Raw genomic sequence first — 20,719 nt, forward strand, 5'->3', positions numbered from 1 at the left:
TATATTCCCTGTATGGTTCAAGGTTGAGCTTATTTACAATGCCAACGTGTCGACTTATTTCACTTCTGCACAGTCTACGAGTTTGTGCAAAAATCTGTTTTCTCATTGCCGTATGTATTCAACTGTCTGTGTATTCTTCACGTCGCGAATTGTCGTTGGAAATGGATCTACGAATATTGTGACGTTACTTGATGAAATGAAATCAACAGCATACAGTAGGGTTCGCCCCACAGCAGTCAGCTCAAAGCTCGAAGTTTCCCATCTGCTCAACCACACATTTTTCTGAAATTATACTATCGCAGGTTTCCAAGAACATATTTTTAACTATGATATCTCGCTTTAGGTTTACTCAAGATTCCCGTGGGACACTGCTTATAAGATACTGGCTTAATGTTGAACTACAGTTTTCGGTACGAATTAGTGTGAACGATGTGCACAATCCTCTTAATGCCCTAATGTCATTCTACCACATGTCTTATAAGAGTCTATTGACATGTTTATGTCTTTCACTTGAAGTGATGTGATAAAATCTTGACATTAGTCCACCGTATGACTATCCTTCTCATTATGAATAACACATGGAACACCAAGAGCTTCTCCGCTGAATACTTGGTGTCTCATCAATTGTCAGTAAGGAACACATATTGTGGTTTGCCACACTGCGACGAGGCAATTGGCAGCCAGGCCGGTTACCAATTGCACTGTTCTATATACTTACTGTACCGGCTCCGACGACTTCAACTTTCCCTCTGTTTTGTGTAGTACGTAAGGATATGTTCTGACCTGTTGTATATGTATTGTAGGTCTAATCAGATACAGTACGACAAACCAAGTTGACTGTAGCACCTGGATTTATATTTCTGTTTCTCTTCGTGACCTCCAAGCCATGAAGGATAAACAATTATTAATAAATTAATCAAGTGTCAATTTATTTTAATTGCCCTACCCCCTCATAACTCAACCTGGTCGACTCTGAGCATCCGGCTAGAGGGGGTTGCAATCGCCACTGAAGGGTAATCTGACCGACCAGGACTGGTACTTCGTTACAAACTTGAAAACTTGAAAAGCAAAAGACAAGTCGATATCTCATCGGACCCGAAAGACATATCGAGAAATCCGCAAAAACACTGTTCAAGAATCAGGAGTTTGGTCTGGGAGTTATGGGCATATTTTGTAGGGCTACAATAATTAGTCTTATACCATAAGAAGTTTTTCAACAAGCGACGTGTTATACTAATAAACAAAGTCGCTAAAAACTTTCCATCGATCGTAGAACATCGATATTCTAACCTCGTCAATTCTTGATTAGAATAAATACATGTTAGATACGGTGCGTAAATATTATATTTTGCAGAATTTTCTAGCATCGAGTAAATATTCTTACATCACTCGCTGTTTACCCGTGATCTTTGAAATATTTACAAAATATTTTCAGATGTACAACATATATACGTTACGTGTAATGAAGTATAACTTTTTAAAGATATATAATCCAAAAATTACATAACTATTATTCCTTACAATATTTATAGGTACTTTCCTCTCACTACATTCGTCGTTTTAATTGCTTGTCAAACAAATCAGTCCAGTACCGCTAATCCAGGGACAAAACTGACTCGATGGACAATCTGTTCGCAGTACTGTTTTTAAATTTCGGACATCCCTGATAGCTCACCGGATTTCTAAATATCCTCTGTGTTTCGGAAAAAAATATCGGTGACACGTTGACGATTGGTCGCTTCGTTCGGTCTGGCAGAATGACATGCAATCGAAGTAAACGGGTTTTCAATACAGACATTCAGATGAATCAATACATTTATTCATCATGTATCATTCAAGACATAAATGAAGAAAATTTTCTGTTTAGAAATACAAGATCATTAACGTTCACTCACCTTTTTGACGGTCCTCTGATTTTCGATCTGGACTACAATTTCCCTTCTCGTGAATCATCTGTCGAAGGAAACGCGAGTACGTTAACCAACATAATTTTAATAAGTTCAGGAAATATTTGAAATTAGTTCGTAAATTTACAGTAAATTATAAATTTTTAAAGAAAAACTTGAGTTTTATACTCCTTGACCATTGTCGTTATTGCTGTTATAAGGAGAACTGAATCACAATGACAAGATTGGAATACCAAAAAATATGTGTTAGAATCATGATTAATCAGAAAAGTTAAAAAGAAGCCCAGAGAATTTACTCGGTTAAACAACGAAATGAAGATTAACCGATAAAATTAATTTTAATTGGGATGTTATAGCATGTGTTATTGCATAGAATCTCGTAAAATTGTGAATGATTCCAATTAGTAACAAACAGTTTTTAGTTCTACGTAAATAATACTGCACATTGACCAAGCCAGTTTGTTGTAAAAAAAATATACATATATTTCGAAATAAACAATCGACTTTCAGTGATGGAATTTAATTTCTATGTTTCTTTACGTCTTTCTTCATTACTGAAACATTGATATAACAAATTTCGCCCGTGAAAATTAACATGCTATAAAATACCATTTGCTTTAGTATTTATTCCTGAATTGTTATTCTTACATTAAATATAAGCGAATTAATAACAACATCATATTTCGGATCAAGGCACATGAAGACTAGACGTATACATGATAATACCTGTACACGCACAAACAACAGCGATTCGGATAAAGCGATGAATCTATTACATGTTTAGACTTGCAAGATTCATCGCTTTTACTTTATACACACAATTATTATTGATTTACATGGTTACTAATTGCGAAATCATATTAACTTTTAAGCTCAGCCGTGAAAAATAATTCCTATTATAGGCACTACCCGATGTGTGCGAAATAGCCTAATAACATGCTTGAAAATATTTTTGTATCATGTATATACCGCAACAATTTCATAGGTAGGTATAATATGTACGTAATTGTTTAAATTACATATTATCAAATGTACAATTACAATAATATCAACAATAATGATAATAGTAATAATATTAAGTAGGTAATCCAAAATGATAATAAATCATATTTACTTGAGCTGTGATGTGACTTAAGCAATTGCACCCCGTAGCTAGAATTGATAAGGTGTTTTTGGTGCTTCTGAATTTGAAATAGGGTCTAACGGTATCACATTTTCTTCAATTTTCATCCTCGACCAACGACTGATCTGAAAAATTGCCGTTGCCAGCCTCGGTTGAGTTTTAAATACAAAATCTCATCGCGTCGCACAAAGTGAAAATATTTATTCACTCCCCCCTCCCGTTATACACTATAGCCTTAAATATAAAAATCCCATTATTTTCACGGTTGAATGTTGTTTTTTTTTTTGTCCTGCTATCGAATGCAGTTATACCGAAAAGGATAAATTTCGACTAAAAATTTGTCCGTTACATTTGTGTCGAACACATTATATTGGATAATTGGAAAAAACATATAAAAAAAAATATGTACCCCTGCTTTCAACTTCATCGCAAGAAATGAAAATAAAAAATAATACGTAAGTAAAAACTAACTTATGAATATGAAGGCTGAGCTAAATACACAATATTCTAATTTTATTGTTATTTCACATATATTGTTATCAACACTTGAAGCAGGTTAATCTGGTTCTAACTGTTTAGCGTGTAAAGCATTTGATATTTTGAAGAAATGCGAGTCAAGTGTTAAATAAAATAAAAGGAAATAGAAAATCACTTCCACGATGTAACTGTTCGATAAACCAGCTGAAAAATCTGTGTAACATTTAAATGAAGAGAAAATATAAAAATAAAAACCTCAATTACACTGTAAATTGAAGCTGACAGGTCTTCGTTGTACGTGAATATTTTCGTTGTTGTTATTCGCCCGAATTTGCTTGTTGATAGAATCGAGTTTCCGATTTTTCGCCGAGACGTACTCGGTCTGAATTTCATTGATACCAGTGACGGAAAAATTCGTCTCTAACATCTTCATTTCCGGATATAATATGTCGTTAGTTTCGAAACGCTGGTCAGTTTCAGCGCCGGCAGTAATAAAACTTTCCTCGTTATTTGCTGCACGATCGCAAAATGATTTTCTAACCGCTGACGAGTTTCTTACCGGTGCTGGTCGCACTAGAATATCATCGTCTGGAATGCTGTTTCCACTTCCGTTGGTACTGCTGCTGGTGGTGCTGCTGATGTCTTCGGTGTCTTCCTCTTCTTGTTCCTCTTCGCATTCTTCCAGTTCCGGTTCCTCCCTGAGATCTTCCATCGACTGATCGTAAAGAAAAGAAAAACAAATCAAGAATTCCTCAACGAAAGCTGCAATATTTGTTCATTATTATGCAACCTCGGGATAAATGAGTTTACATACGTATAATATATAATCAACAATCGGCATAAACGCAGATTTTCATCATTATACTCATAAACTCTTAATTATCTCTGGGGTCTCATAATAATTACCCATACAAAATTATCATTTTTTTTATGTTCTGCGACGGGCACGCGGCAATAGAATAGTTGTTTTAAGTTCGGAAAGTATTATATCCGAATCTAATTTTCATACTTCATATTCGTGCATTAGAATAATTAAGTAAATATTACACTCTTGCAGAGCATGCACATTAATTTGCGTCGCTTGTTTTATCTCCAATTCTTTTGCTACAAGTCTAAGAATGAAACGTATATAAAAAAATATCTCTATCTTCAGAATTGCATAAATTTTCTTTAATGTAAAAATAACGAGCTGGCTAATAAGTAACAAAATTAAAATCCAGATGATGTCAAACGGTGGTTTTATAGATTTTTTATCCGTGAGAAATTATAACTGTTCTCACTTGTATATGTATTTCAATATATATATTTATATGATTCGCTCTCTATTCTGGACGGTCTTCAACGCGTAGCAATTTAAGTACTTGAGAACAATAATAATAACCGTAGTACAATAACAGCTATAATACAGTAATAATAATAATAAAGTAGGAAAAGTTAACGTGCATACATACATTAACATACAAGCAAATACGCGTAAGCCTTGCAAGCGATAATAATATAATTTGAAATTATAAAAAATTAGTGTTTACGAATGGATTTGGTTTCGGAGATTTAAAGACCGGGGCGGTATTTACCCCGAGCAGTTCTTTCTTCTCGTGTTCCTCGTCTGCTGCAAATAAATAAATCAAAAGAATAAAAAATGTTGAATCATCGAAAACAGAAAAAGAGAAGAAGAGGAAGAATGCAATGAAATCACCTTTGAAATGCGTTTTCTTGTCGTGCAATAGGTCGATTTTCGTATCGACATTTGGCATGGTTTTATAATCCTTTGTCGCCAATGACTTTGCGTGATGTGTACCGTTGGATTTTTTCTCATCCTCCGCTTCCACGGTTATAAAACCTACGCTTTTCATGGCTGTCGAGGCGGGAGGGACAGCCGGAACATCATAGGAATCGCCTTGCCACCTTGATTGCGAATTAGTTGGAATATCCTCGGCGTCTCTGGCCCTGTTCTGTCTATCTTTATGGGCGCTTCGACAAACCCCGTAAATACAGCCCATCACCGCAGCAGCAAGGATAATGCACAGCGCTATAAAGACGTAAGTCCCGGCTCCCTGTTCCTTCTTCGTTTCGTCCGAGCGCTGGGATTTGTAGACAACGCGATCCGGGGGTTCCTCGACCCAAGCTTTATCTCGACCCTTAACATCATGAATTACAAACTTAGTTACTAATTTTTTTTCATTTTTTATTCTAGATTATTTCAAACAAACTTTTACCGCGTCTTTGGACAATTTGTAGGGCATTTTCACTATAATAATTATGAGCTACGAGCGGACTGCGGTAATAGTAGATTATGTAACAAGGGAATAATTCACTTTTATTCCTGTGTTACATGTAGGACTTTATTCCCGATTCAAGTCTGGTCACATTATTGACTCAAGAGTGTTCTCCTTTTATGTGTAAGAGTAATCTATCAGTCAGAAAATTGTAATATTATTGAAGGTTTATAAAAATACAGAGAAATGTAGTACAAAATGGAAAAGTGAGAGAGAAATCCAGAAAAACTGAAAAACTGAAAGACTGATTTGCGGGAAATATGACCTCATATTTTCCGAAAATTCAAATTAACGGGAAATGTGATCATATTTCCCGCAAATGTGGGAGAAAGTGCTGCTTTTTCCAACAGAAGAGAGAAAAGAAGTCAAGAGGAAATAATATGCCACTTTCGTCCCGCTTTTCAGGTAATAAATAATAAGCGAACATTACGGTGAAATTTTCCCGGAACAGGCATGAAAAAGTCACTTTTTGATACCTGTTTTTGATAAGTAAAGTGTCACTTTATATGGTGAACACCGGAACTACCTTATAAAGTCTTTATTTCGAAGTTCGCGCAGTTCTAAATGCGCATTAAAACTGCCATATAATTGGCTAAAGCTATTTATGTGGCTTACCCGTAAACCGCCTGTTTTTTTGGCAAGGATAAATTTCCTGATTTCAGGACGAGCTGAAGGCGAGCCGAATGCCAGCCGGAAGCGAGTACTGAAATTATCCGAGCCAAAAAACGGTTTACGGGCATGCTACATACAAATTTTTTTACGGTATGGGCATTGAAAAGCAAAACGAAGAGTGAGGTTATGTCGCGATCTGTTCGACGACGCTACTTTATTCGGCAGGTTGGGATGCGCACTTCGAACTGCGCATCAAAACTGCGGTATAAAGACTTTATTCCGCAACTTTGTTCGTTGCCGTATAAAGCGTCACTTTACGGAACGAAAATTGCCACAAAAAGTGGACTTTTCAATGCCCATGCCGTAAAAAGATAATTAGTCACAACTAAAGATACTTTATATGTCAGTTCTGACTTCTGTTGCGTGGGCTGCGACGCTTGGATCTCAACTGGCGTCTAAGTGACTTTTTATTCTTTGCCGGAAAAAATATAGTATGTAATTATTATCCTTGCCTAAAAACATCTAGTTTACGGATATGCCACATAATGTTACTATTTGACACTAATTGAAATGAATTTTAATTGAAGTCAATCTTTTCAAATCTCTTTGCAAATCAACTGATGACTTCATTCATTTAATCGACTTGATTTAACTTGACCGATATCTGTTCTGAATTCCGATTTTTTTCAAGCCTATAATGTTTCAGTAAATTCTGCTCGGGATAGAATATGCAGCTTAAGGAAATCAAGGACTTCCAGGACAATACCGAGGCCATTATAAATTCGTAAGTAAGTAATGTGTAGAATTACCACGCTATCGTTCCTTGGGGGTTCGAGTCCTCTGGGTTGTACGTGAAAAGCGGCGCACTGAGCGCTTCGAACACCAGCTGGCATTGTGGCCCTGACAGTATCGCTACCAGTTTTGGTGAACAGCATATATTCCTCGAGTGGTTTCATAACAGCGCCACCATTTATCGACACAACGACATCTGTAAAATAACAAACAATATTAATATACACCTTTAAAAAAATCCGTTATGGATTTGCTATGGATCAAGAAAATTGATTCTGTAGTAGTGGCGCATTTTGGTCACTTCAACACCGTGGATTCTTTTAGTGTACACTGAGTTAGATATTTGTATCTAGAAGAAGTTTGAAATCTTCGCTTAATCAACGGGGCTTTCGACTTACTGCTAAGACAGCCAGTGTATCCCTTGTAAGCGGTGAATCTGGGATCTGTGGTGTTCAAACCGCCCAATTGTATCTCGTTTGATCCCCCAGGATTGTCTAGGTTTGAGTCATTGTCCGCGGCGAAACTCAAAATTGGATTTGACAACAGAATCGCCTCCCTGTCGATCTATTGAGGAATATTCACATTAAAAAGACAAGGATAACCTCAATTATTTGTACGGCCTTATTTCTTCAACATTCCAATTCAAATGGAATGGAAATGGAAATAAGACATTGACCAACGAACCAGCAACGTTGTCGTGTTATTATTTCTCTCGTAGTAAACACTGTGCCTTGCGCCGTTTAAAAAGTTTCTGTCATTGATGCGAACAGCGTAAGCAGAGCCTTCTCTGTCCTCTTCAAATATCAGGTGACCCTCGGATGTTAGAGCAACGAGTAAATAGTAGCTTCTTCTAAACATAAATTAAGTGAATCCAAGTTTTAATAGCGGAACGAGAAACCTCTGAATTACAGACTGTCCACTCACTTGTTTTCAGTCTGCAGAAGCAGCAGTGCCATAGTTCTTTGCCTCAAATCATTGCTCGAGAACGCCAATTGTATTTTCACCTGATTCACTTCACCGTCCAGGTCAAACTCCCTCTGAACAACGCTTTCGCCGCTGAATTCGGCACCCTTTTCTGAAAAAAAAAACAATTTCGTGACCAAAGAAAAGCAGTGAAAGCAATATCAGTTGTAACTCAAACAATCACCATACAAGTTTAAACGAAAGGTTACCCACCTTCGGCGCAATTCTCCCCAAAATACGAGGTGTGCTCGCAATTACAGGAAGACTCCTGTCTCCTGAAATCCTCTGTGCATATACCGAGGTTCTTGCAGGGTGCAGCGTCGCATTTCATGTGACAATTCGGTATTAAGCCTTTACTACCTTCTTGGTAAGCCTCACTCGCCAATTGTGGCAAAGGGACCAAATACTCGCCGATCCTCAGACCCCGGAGACAGCCAACGTATCCCTGGATCGCCTCACCCTTTTTACCAACTCTGAGTAAATTGTCAGGATCAAAACCGCCGAGGTTCACCTGACCGAATAACGACAATTTTTAGACTCCTTAAGGTTGCCAAAAGCGGAAAACGATCAGACAGCCTCACTTTGTGGTTTAAAATCACCTGAAAATAGCTGGTCGGTGGAGCCGGCGGCCTTTGGGGCGCGAGAACCTCTTTCTCAGGATTTATCCAAGGCTTGTTAGAGTACGAGTTCAGCAAAATTGGAACCGCGTCGAGAGTAACGGTGGCTTCATTAACATGAACAGTCGTGTTCTTTTCCGTTCTGATGATGGCTATTTGCACCGAATCGCCGGTACTAGCGCCTAAAAAACAAATCAGTACTAGCGTTGAACTTCTGAGAAAGGATAAACGACTGAAATTCCAAGATACTGTCATCCTCACCTGGATAATCGACGGTAATGTTTTTTATTTCATTACCAGAATTGAAAAGATATACGATACTGGTCCCGTTCAAAATGTAAAGATGCAAGAAATTGTTCAAATGATCATTTGCATATAGAATTAGGGAATTCGCATCGTACGTCCTAATGTTGATCAATATATTTTCCAAAAACATTCCCTTCAGCAGAAGCTTCTCTTCGTCATCTTCGTTACCGATATAATTTTTCTTCACTACAGCCTCCGGTGACGTGAATGTCAGTGCCTCGTTATTTATGTCTGTAATAAAACGATTACACGTACAGAAATGAATTCTTTGAGATTTTCTGTCACTCAACTTCCACCGAAACTTACTCGTTTCGCAATAAGTTCCCAAGTGTGCCCATCTATTTTTACAAACGCATTCAAAGTTGCTCCAAAGTTCGACGCATCTGGCACCATTTTGACATTTGTTCGGCTGACAGGAAGGCTTGCAGTCCTTAATTATTTCGGAAAGATGAACGGACATGTAGCTGTGTATGTCTAAAATTTCACCATTTACAACCAAACCACGAAAGCATCCGATAAGCCCCTGTCTTACGGAAGAGGTTTTAAGGTGTTCACTGAAAACAGGAGTACAATCATATTCTGCAATGTTTTCTTTATCCACTTTTCAACAATTCCTTTCCATACAAAAGTCACCTACGCGGTCGCACCACCGATAAACATGGACCCTTCGAAAGGTCCAAACTCCTCCTCGGACAGTAAATCGACCATTTCGGAATCGGTGTTGATCATAAACCTGACATGATAGTCGTTATAATCAATCCAAATCTTTTGCCATTCTCCGTTGTTGAGTTTCCTCCGGCTCTTGACCTCGATTTCACGACACTGTCCAGTGTTCAATGTGAAATTGAACGTCAATAGGTAGTCCGAAGTCAGAGCCACCATGAAAGACGGATAGTTGCTCCTTATCGGTGGCTGATAGAGTAGGATTGCCTTTTCACCTGTCGTTCGAAAACTGAAGGCTATGTCACCTTTTCGCCAACCTGGTACTTCGATGTAAGACTGCGACGTTGTGAAGGTAACGACATACTTCTGTGTGTCTATAAGATTTCAATTTCACGTTACCCTTATCCATTATAAGTTAGACTGTAATAACAACTCAATCCACTCACTTGTTTCGACACACTCCAAGGGCCCCAGAGTAATTCTACCGCGAGCATCAACGTCCAAGTCACTTTGCTGGAGAAAGACCAATTCAGTAATTCCCAAAGATTCGGGAGTCTCATAGTAACCTTCATCGGAAAGCCATTTACCAGCAGAAACGTCACAATTGCAACTGAGTTTTGGATTAACACATGTTCTGTTCACTGTTGAAATGTGAGGAAAAAAATGAATAACAAAAAACAACGTACTGTTACTCGAAATGATCAATGCATTCAAACTCACTTCCGCAAGGACAAGAGCCGCGGCTAACATTGCCAATGTAGTCGACAGTGACGCCTTTCGACCCCCGAAACCAAGTAGCACTGTGCAGTTCAACGGGAGCCTTGTAACAATCGTACTTGAGGTACTGACTACAGTACAACGAGTGAGATATCAACTCCTGTAGCATTTCGGCTGTGAATTCCCGGTACTTAATGCTGTACGAGAAGTCTTCCTTTTGGTCAATGGACCTGACGTCGACTTGAGAGGGAAGATTATGCTCGACGATGGTCTTCGTCGAGTCTTCAATGGACTGAAATTCGCACTTGACAAGTGCCGGGGGGAATCGACCGTTTCCGTCGATGTCGATTCGGTACACATCGTCCTTGGTGTAGCCGAGAAGGGCTAATTCCTCGCAAGTTTTTCGATACTCGGCTGAAAGGATATGATAATAAGATAAATAACGATACGGGAATGAACACGATTACATTAAGTCCGATTTGACTCGTAGTCGATTTTTTCATTTCATTACCAAAATGGCAGTTTGTCCCTCTGTAACCGGTCTCTTTGCAGTCGCAAGTGATTCTGTCCTCTTCTACCGAACATTTGCCGCCGTGTTCGCACCTGTTCGGCCTTTTGCATGGATCCACAAATTGACAATTATCCAATGCAACCTCACCAATGACTCTCTCAGTGTTGACAACGTGCCTTGGTTCTATCCGGTAATCATTCACTCTGATTTCCCTCATGCAACCGACCAATCCTGCGGTGATAAAAATATTAGATAATCGAATACAAGCTTTGAAAAAAAATTTGCCGAACGAGATATACGTACCCATGTTGGTTTTACCACTGCCGATAATAACCCTGTCACCGAGTTCAAATTCCATGGCAAAAAGTTTACTCTTTTTGTTCCTGTAATCAACCTGTAAGCTCAACTCTCCTTTGGTGTAATTCAGTTCAACGGCATGCCACGATGTATTATGAGGTGGAAAATGTACCGACGTTATGTGGGTGATATTTTTTTTCACGTCTGGGACGAGCTCAAAACGTATTTCATCGTTCACCAAACGAACCTACAAATTATAATTACGTAATTGTGAAAAGAAAGATATGTCACAATGTTACACACGGATACGAAACTGCGCATCTGATAATTTACCTCCCAGTAGCCAATTCCGTCGACATTCTTGGTATCACTAGACGCCAGGACGGCCAGAGGCTTCGAGCTCTTAAAGTCGAAATTCAGCTTCAAGGAGTTCGACACAGTATTCGGCCACCAAATGTGGCTTCCAGCGAAGGGATACGTTATCGGTATCACCTCGACGTCAGCCTCATAGTACTCTGGTTCCAATATCCCGATGTAATGGACCATCGGGTTCGACCGTTTCAGTTCATATATGATGGACTTGTCGTTGAAGAAAACGTACTTCAACGAGCCTACGCAAGAGCCAGGGGTAAATCGTAGGTTAACGCAATGAGAAAAGAAATTAAAGATATAAATTCACCAGTAAGTACCTGCAAAGTTATTGTGAGAAACGAGTCCCTTTTTCTTGTGGAGCTCAGGTCCCCCGCCGATGTAAATTTCGGGATCAATGATCATGTTGTAATTCTCCCCGGGCACTTCAAGCACCTTCGACTCGTCGTTAAGACTTACAAATACCAAAGCTCCATTGTGGTATATGGTCAAATTGTTCCAGTGGTTCGACGTGACGTAGTCGCCCATAACCGTCTGTATCTTTGAATCGTGGCCGAAATCCAACTCGATGTTGACTGATCGGTTCTTTATCGATGCCGCAACGTAATGAGCGGTTCCCTCGATCTCTCCGGACGCGTAAAACAACGCCGAGTCGTCCCATCTCGTCTGTACACAAAGGATGAGAAACAAGAAATGAATTTGTGAATTAGTTGTCCGTCGTGTACTTCGAACGATACACTTAACATACCTTGAACGCGAGACTAATCCTGTTCACGGAGGAATGTACCCGATCCTTCCAATCATATACTCGAAAAGAAACGAAGGACGAGCCTCTCAGTGTGAGAATGGTCGCAGCTAGAAAAAAAGCAAGATATTTTTAAGTGTTATAGGTGCAGTAAAAATGAACCGTCGCATCTACGTTAATTCGCTGAATCGCTCTTACTGTAAACGTCGCATCTTTCCCCTTCGTATTTCGTCCCGAAACAGTCGCAAGTCAAGCTGTTATAGTGATTTACACACTGACTACCAACGAAACAGAGATTCTCCCGTGTTCTGCACCTGGATTTTCGAAATGTCGATTAAATCGTAAATTAACTGACCAACAATCTTACATTATACATAATCAGTGTGTTCCACTTGTCTTACTTGTCCACACAACCCTCCTTGACGTTCTCGTGCTTTGTGGCAATCAGAGGTCTTATGGGGAGCAAATCGCTCGCTGATTTGCCGGAACTCAATACCATGTCTCTGATACACCCGACAAACGATTCAATTATATATTTCACACCGTGAAGCTTTTCCTCCGAGCTCAAACCTGCAGTAAAACAAACACTTAAACTGCAGTTCGAAAATTCTCACCTGCACTGAAAAGAACCAACCAATAATAAGTACCTCCAATCAGGACGACAGAAGCCAACTCTTCGGAGACTCCGTAATTGACTTCGGCTTCGAGGACCTCGAGATTTGTTTCCTCCTGCGTCTCATCGACTCTGGCGATGAGTTTGGCCCCGTGAACATCGATCCTTACTAAAACACTGTGCCACTCGTCTCTGTTGAGACCTTCGCCAACAGTAAGGCTAGTCGACTTCTTTCCAAACACGTGAACCACCTTGAGCTGGCCCTTTTCGACAATCACGTACAACGCGTAAGGGTCCAGACTATCCGGCCGGTCCTTGACACTGTGATAGACGAGTAAGCCGTGGGGTAATTTCGTTCGAAATTTGAACGATATTTCACGACACAGCCTGCAGAAATGATCAAATTTTTTTTAAGGAAACTCTCAACCGCCAGATGAGTAACGAAATTTTGAACTAACTGCAGGTGGACTAACCTTAACTGAAAAGTTTTGATACCACTTCCATCGATCTGAATGAATGTGTTGTTCTGGGCGAACATGAAAGTCTTCTCGTGACCAGATTCCATAAAGGTAAGTTCCTGTGGCGATAAGAAAACGAATCGTTAGAGACAACGATCAAAGCGTCGCACTTTCAATTCATGCATACCTTTCCTCTCTTGTGCTTCGGGACAGGTGGCTTCGTGGGTTTCGGTGGTGAGAAAGTCGGCGGTGGGATTTTCTTGGTGGTCGGCGGAGGCGCGGCGGTGGTCGTAGTGCTGGTGGTGACGAAGACACTGCCCTTGGTGACCATGTAGGGTGGCAGAGTATCTGCAACAGGATACAAAAGTCCTTTACAACTAAAATCTGGTTCTTGCATGCCGTAAACCGAAACCTAAATCACTCACGATCCGGACCGCCGACGCAGTGGTGAAGACATTCGACTTCCGAGTCGAATCTGTTCTCGTTGCCGAGACAACCGCCGTAGATAAAGGTCCTGCACTTCCCCCTGGCCTTGTTGAAGGTCCATTTGTGCACGTAGTACTTGCAGGGCCCGGGTTCCGTGCCAACGAGACAGCGATCTGGGAGTGTCCGCTTTGCGATTGCAGTTGTGGCTTCGCTTACCTCGATCAGTTCGGACTCCGCAGGGTCAGGCACGCTTCCGGAAGCGAGCAAGGATGGGTCGAGGATGAGGAGGACCCCCAGGACGCCCAGGAGCCTCAATATGGGCGACAACATCGTGATTCATCCGTTGAATTTCGGGTGAATCGACTGATTGACGCGTGCTGAAAACAGCGGAGAATGAGAACGTTTTGAAGGATCTGCCCCAACTGCAGTGTCCCGATGATCAGGGACAACGGAGACCGGTTTCAACAAAGGATTTTCACCGTACGTCGGCCGCACGCGCGGCGGGAAGTCGTAAATTGTAAGATATTACGGAAACTATTAATAATTCATTGGCGGTAGCCACCCGCTGCTCCCTAGGAGTATAAGGTACACAAAGATTTTTATCTTCCATGGGTATGGGGTGTCTGATCCTTTCTTTCAACCTTTCGCAGCAACTTGGATACACCTCTATCCATTTGTATTCTTCAGGACGGAGGGACACCTGCGCACGTGCGGTATTTCCGGTACGTTACATCTGCATAAAACATATACCCGGTAATAAGTGTTTCCACAAAACTCTGAATAACTCGCGGCGTTTACACTTGAAAGTTTGAGACTTCATTCTGGTCGTTCAACAGTTATATTCACATCCTAGAAGCATCGAGATACACAACGTCGCACAATTGAAATTGGAGAATAAGAAAAGAATTACAGTCATAATAATAATTCTTTAACTATCAATTTGAACGACGATTTTCTCAAACTACCTACAGTGGAAACAAGAGAAGAGGGTACTTAGACCTTGGCTAGCATGGCTTGTAACATCATCGTCATTGACATGACTAATTCAGCTTCCTGAGGCAATTGCAGCGCGGAGTTGGAAACGCCGTCCGTCGCACTCTTCTTTAGGTGGTTTTGCGTAAGACACACCCCTTAACAATGAGTCTGCAAGATTTCTTTGCAGAGAATTACATACGAATCGTTGACTGACTGTCGATTATCTATCCTAATGCGACCATCAGTTAAAAATCTACACAGACAATTGGAGGAAAACGAAAAGAACACACCGACGATTCGTAGAATCAAATTTGTCCGGACAATCATTCAAGAGATTTTATTTTCCGTTTTCTTGAAACTGGAATACAAGGCGATGAGGTTGCACTCGGCGTTTAAGGCGTCAATTGATGCCCACTTGTACGAGACGCGTCTCATCCGCGGAAGTGCCAACGAATATATAGTATATAAACCCGTTTAATTCGTTTAGCTTGAGACGTTCCTCTCGGCCATCTTCCATACTCTTGGTGTATTATTATATTATACAATACACATGCATATTTCTCAGTTGCCGGAGGACGAGTCAGTTAAACGATTTCCTCAATGATGAGTGTGATCTGGTGACGTCATATACCGGGCAAAATGATAATGCAGTGCATCGTCTTGTCGGAGGAAGATATTGGCCGTATGACCAGACCTTGATTCGGGTCTTGAAGAATTCGTTGAAGTCAATTCGTAGGGTGAGTATAAAAACGCAGTGCAAAGGGGATTCCTTGAACTGTTTCATCTGCTACGATTTACACGTCAAACTGTGTGACAATTACCGAAAACAGTTGTCCGGGAAATTTTGTGACAACCTTATAAAAATGATCCTCGACCGCGTTTGTTGCCATCTATTCGCAACATACAAGGTACTGCAGGAATGCAACACAGAGTCATAAATCTAGTTTGAATATACTTTCGCGTCTCTTCGCTAATCAAGATTTCTATTATACCTATCACTGTCCAACCACGCGACCATGTCAAGGCACGGTTGATGTTACATAGAGCGCGTTGAGGAGGTACAAATCCACCCGCAACAGTGTCATATGAGCAAAAGGGTTTTTCACCAGAGGTCATTACACAGAAATGATGTTGAAATAATAATGAGAAATTAAAAATTCTAATCAGAAGCCAATTACACATAATAGTGCCTGTCAAGTTTCACCCACGGTAGCCAAGTCGCGGTACCGCATGAAAGATGCTGAAAACCGTGCAGGAAAAACCAGCCGGAGAACAAATCTCGGTGTAAGAGAGCTTTAGCGCCGTGTATCCAGCAGATCAGATCGCGGCGATGCAGAAGTAGGATGTGACGTCAGCGCGCGCTTAGACGTCGAAAAGGGGGGAATAGGAGACAATCAATTGTCTTCACTGACGCTCCTGCCGGCGGCTCTGCACACATCTGCAGACCGGTGGATCACGAGCACAAATTCATTCGTACATATTGGCCTGCACACACTTGAAGAACAACTCGTGACGGGTCGCCGGTTGTTGCCGTTGCCATTGTCGTCTGCAGGTCGCATTGGCCGCTGTCAATGCTGCATGACTTTCGAGCCGCTGATCTCGCCACTGGTTACAAACTCGCAGCAGTGTAACCGAACAACGTGCTGATCAGCACTGCATCATCATACAGTAAAACGCACCTACTCACATGATCGCAGGCAGTACTTCGCGACCAACGAGCGTTGATCATGACGAGCTGGCTCTCGCAACATCCACATCACTCACTCTCACTCGCTCTTTCTCTCATTCCCATATCTGAGTCCCTGTTCATAGTTTATTGACATTTATTGTAATCGTTGTATTTTTGACCAGACGGCTAATTCGTTCTAATGTAATTTTTCCGCTGCAGTCGAATTGTCGCGCTGTATACACAATACGCACGAGGTCCTAGAACTCTTCTTTCCCCTTTCTCTCACTGCCCGTGATACCGAGTCTTCAATTCGATTTCACCCCCCTCTGTTATTGATATGATTCTCTTTGCTATCGCGTTGTGTTAGCTTGGATTTGATTTCGACCATCGTTACAGATACAGGTGTTACTTCCATTCTCACGTTCGCGCGGTATTGGATTTACTATGCGGTCGCTAAACCGATTAGATGACCTCCGATTCTTAAAGTACCGGCCCAACTACATAAGCAGAATAAGGTAACGCTCGGCTATTTACCGCGTCTAAAACCGTAATATGCGGATTTTCGTGGTACGGAACAAGTCGATATATCGAACAGGTAATTAGCTACGTATGGTTTGAAACCTGCAACTAAACGATTTATGCCTATTATTTATTTATGTAATTCAATTTCTACGTTTATAGGTGTACATCATAACAGAGATTAAATATTATCGCATTCATACACTCTATATTATTTTGTTTATTGTCAATGTTTTTGCATTTTCTTGCTTCCTTGGCACCTTTTATTTGTCATTTTGTACAAGTTTTACAATGAACGTGAAAAATTAATGGATTTGATGAAATCGAAACAAATAATCTCAAGCCGTGAAATGAGTTATAGCAGTTTTCGGTTTCATCGGGTCAAATAATATGCATTTGAAAAACTTCAAATATTATGACAACGGTTCCCAGTGGCTTACTATCTTTTGGAATCGAAACTGAAACAAGCTTTCTTTCTATGGAAATTCGATGTGTCTATGATCATTGTATCATTTCTTTCTCTTGTCACTTGCACCGTAACTCATTGGCACATTGAATTTGCTTAGAAAGGAAACTCGGTCCAGTTTTGATTTCAAAAAAATAGTGAGCCACTGGGAACCTATCGATGAACATTACTGTACCGATTACACGTTAGAAAATATCAAAAGTAATCGAAATCTGGAATAAATTTAATTAAAATTAGTGTCAATTTACTCGTAACACGATGTTAAAAACAGCGACCCAGCATAGCGATAAGAACGAAAAATAAAAAATAATTGCTGCAACTAGCCAGTTAGCTCATACGCTGCACGTGAACAATTAGAATCGTTTAGCGATCGTGACCGTGAATGACAAACATTGCTAACAATACCTGAACAATTACGTGATGCAGGTAGCTTGAATCCACGCCACACATACGGTATAAAATGATCGTACAATACTTACAATAGTCTACTCCTAGACCCGGCATCAGATTACACTGGTTTAATCGCGCGGTCAGATTGCGTTTTTACCGCTACAGTTTCAGGTGTCGCAAAACTAAAACGCGTTGTCCGTTGTTTATATAATTTCTTGAAATTTTATCTCGAAGATTAACACCAACGAGGAAAAAAAGATTGACCTGAGACTGTAGGTGTTGAGTGAATAAAATATTTCGGACACCGGGATGAAAAACACGAAAATGAAGATGAATTGGTGATAAAAAAAATTCGAAAAATGTTAAACCGAGTAGAATACTCATTCACACCCATATAGACGAGGATATTTCACGTCGCGCTTCGACTGCACGAGGTTGGCCCGGTTAATCTCCGAGGCGCCGCGGCATGCTGCATGCACGCCCACGACTGACAGACTGACCATCACTCCTGCTCATCTCCGTAGTTCAAATCTATTCCTTGTTGCCTCCTGGTCGAGATCCCCGTCGCCCCCGCCCAACTACCGCGCAACCTCGAATCCATCAACTCGTGCGCGGTTTTGTTCGAACCTCGATTCTAGCACCAATATTACACCCAGCACCAACAGTGATCTAATCACCCGCCCACCCATCCATCCATTCATCCACCCATCCATCCAACCATCGAATCAATCAGCTCCCCTGAACATGACCGTCGCATGCAGAGTGGATACAAAAAAAAAAGATGTATTCATATTGCACCATGTTATAAGTTATCAGTCTACAGAAACTTGTTCACCGGCACCCCACACATTATATTTCTAATCAGATCATAGATATTATTGCATTGAAAGAGTTTTTAGGCGAAGAGAGAAATGAGGGATAAGATAAATTAAAAGTTATGAGAAATTGTTACTAGCGCAACGCTGGATTCGAACAAAATACTTGCGACCGGTTTACAAAAATTTTTATTTCGAGTTTTGAGAAAAGAAAAATCATATTCTACGTGCAACGATTTGGTTTACCAAGCATGCGTCGAGCTTGGATAATATGCATTGTCGGAAAGAATAATCAATGGTTTGTGAAACCGTGAGAATTCGGTTGAAGAATGAAAAACCGATCGATATTATAAGCATTCGAGCGACATCAGTAATTACAGAAATTTGAAATTCATCACGTGATATAAGTACATTAAGCAGTTAATATTCGGTACAACTGCAGCCGATGCTTAGATGTGTGAAATGATTTTTGATTAGCTATCAAATTACGAATAGTTTGAGAAATTTGTTATCGTACGAGATGGATGGATCGATGAATTACACTCTTCGGTGAATAGAAACGACGAACTACTGCGGGCCTCAATGCGAGAGTCTGTTAATCAGTCGAACTCATTAGGAATGTTAAGACTAGCTAATTACCATCAATTAACATCACTTGTTAGAAAAACTCTCCTCGTGGAGGCGTAAGATAGTTAGAAGATTTTATAATCGTTGCTAAAATATTTGCCCCATATAATACGATTGCCTGCTTGGCGAACGACGTAGCTACTAAAATATCGTGAAAACAGTTTAACGAAACGAAATTAACAAACTCGTTGCAAGAATCAGTTTTTCACGATTATTCAGATGTTTAAACTTTCTCATTTTATGACCACGTACAGTTGATCAAAAATCTCGCATGAACAAAGAAACATGTACTTTAAATTTTTACGGAAAAATCGATTTGTAAAGATTGTTGTTTTTTCAGTTACGTAGATTGGAATGAAAATAACGAAAAAATGTCAGACAATTTATGGACGGAATCGATTCTCGTTCGCGAACTAGATAACATAGATCTGTAACGTTCTATTGTTACAATTTTAGAACAAAAGGTACATACCTATTCTTAAACAAATTCAAAATTCTTAACTCCTAAATGCAAGCAAGTGCGATGCATTGCGCCGTCCTGCCTGCAACCCAACTAACGTAGCTGAACGTTCAGGCAACTTGATACGAAGAAAATTTCTTCCTTACCAATAATCGATAATGAATGAGCAAGGATAACATCAGAATTACAGAATTCATACAGATATATTACGAAGAAATTTATAAAACTCGTACTGTGTCAAATAGCCGTAATAATAAATAATAAAATTCATAGATAGTCACAATAATAGTACAGGCGTGACAATACTATGATAATAATTGACACTGTAATTGAAGGTAAATAACACGTTAAGGGGAAGGTTCAGTGCTCTTCATAGCTATGGAAAATACCGGTCCTATAGTAGGAGGATTATGATTATTTTTGTTTATGTATCATTGGCGATCGCGAAGGACCTACTATAGAAGCCGAAAATTAAAATCAAATCTATGACAGTTCCACACCTACTATCTTTCGCGTAAATGAAGGTATCATCTAATCCAGGGGAATTTTTTAGATAGTAAATTTCCTTGTACTTCTTGTTTCATACATAATTTCGCATGAAAAAAGTACCCCACAGTTGTAGGGGTACAATATATCAGTGATATACCTATACCACTTTATTTTGAAACGAGATTCAAACTACCAAGAAGGTCGAGGCACTCGAGATTTCAAAATAAGTAGGGCATAATGCATCAACTTTTGTTGCAATACGTATAAGTTACCAAATGAAGAATTAAAGTATCAATCACTAGGGAAAAATTCGGCATTCGATAATAAATACCTCACAATTGTATTTTATGGACGTGTATCCAGACGATAGATGTGATACACAATTCGCAATCTGAGACGCAAACTCAAACGAAGGTAAGACGTGTAAAACTCAACCT

At 40.1% G+C, this 20,719-nt stretch overlaps 1 protein-coding gene across 12 annotated transcripts; it reads right to left on the reverse strand.

The window, feature by feature from the left end:
* Positions 1-1,235: 1,235 nt before the first annotated feature.
* On the reverse strand, positions 1,236-18,364 carry LOC124408642. Of its 12 annotated transcripts, none has more exons than XR_006929455.1 (29): positions 17,981-18,364; positions 13,872-14,249; positions 13,634-13,794; positions 13,462-13,565; positions 13,023-13,375; positions 12,777-12,945; positions 12,574-12,689; positions 12,379-12,485; positions 11,951-12,296; positions 11,595-11,872; positions 11,268-11,508; positions 10,965-11,195; positions 10,457-10,867; positions 10,183-10,377; positions 9,711-10,110; positions 9,380-9,627; positions 9,029-9,304; positions 8,750-8,949; positions 8,364-8,661; positions 8,112-8,262; positions 7,872-8,037; positions 7,586-7,751; positions 7,205-7,383; positions 5,204-5,645; positions 5,037-5,116; positions 4,067-4,222; positions 3,022-3,155; positions 1,896-1,953; positions 1,647-1,693 (listed from the first exon to the last, which is right to left on the reverse strand). XR_006929455.1 is itself a non-coding variant. In XM_046885738.1 (28 exons), the coding sequence occupies exons 2-28, from the start codon at positions 14,200-14,202 to the stop codon at positions 1,683-1,685; spliced, it is 5,874 nt and encodes a 1,957-aa protein (XP_046741694.1). In that variant the 5' UTR covers positions 14,203-14,249; positions 17,981-18,364; the 3' UTR covers positions 1,236-1,682. The 12 variants fall into 12 exon arrangements, 9 of the variants coding, with proteins under 9 accessions (XP_046741694.1, XP_046741692.1, XP_046741687.1 ...); XR_006929454.1 differs by having other exon boundaries at positions 1,670-1,749; XM_046885738.1 differs by lacking the exon at positions 3,022-3,155 and having other exon boundaries at positions 1,236-1,693.
* Positions 18,365-20,719: the final 2,355 nt, after the last annotated feature.

Source organism: Diprion similis, chromosome 8, assembly GCF_021155765.1.
Source record: "Diprion similis isolate iyDipSimi1 chromosome 8, iyDipSimi1.1, whole genome shotgun sequence".
Classification (NCBI taxonomy): Eukaryota; Metazoa; Arthropoda; class Insecta; order Hymenoptera; family Diprionidae; genus Diprion; species Diprion similis.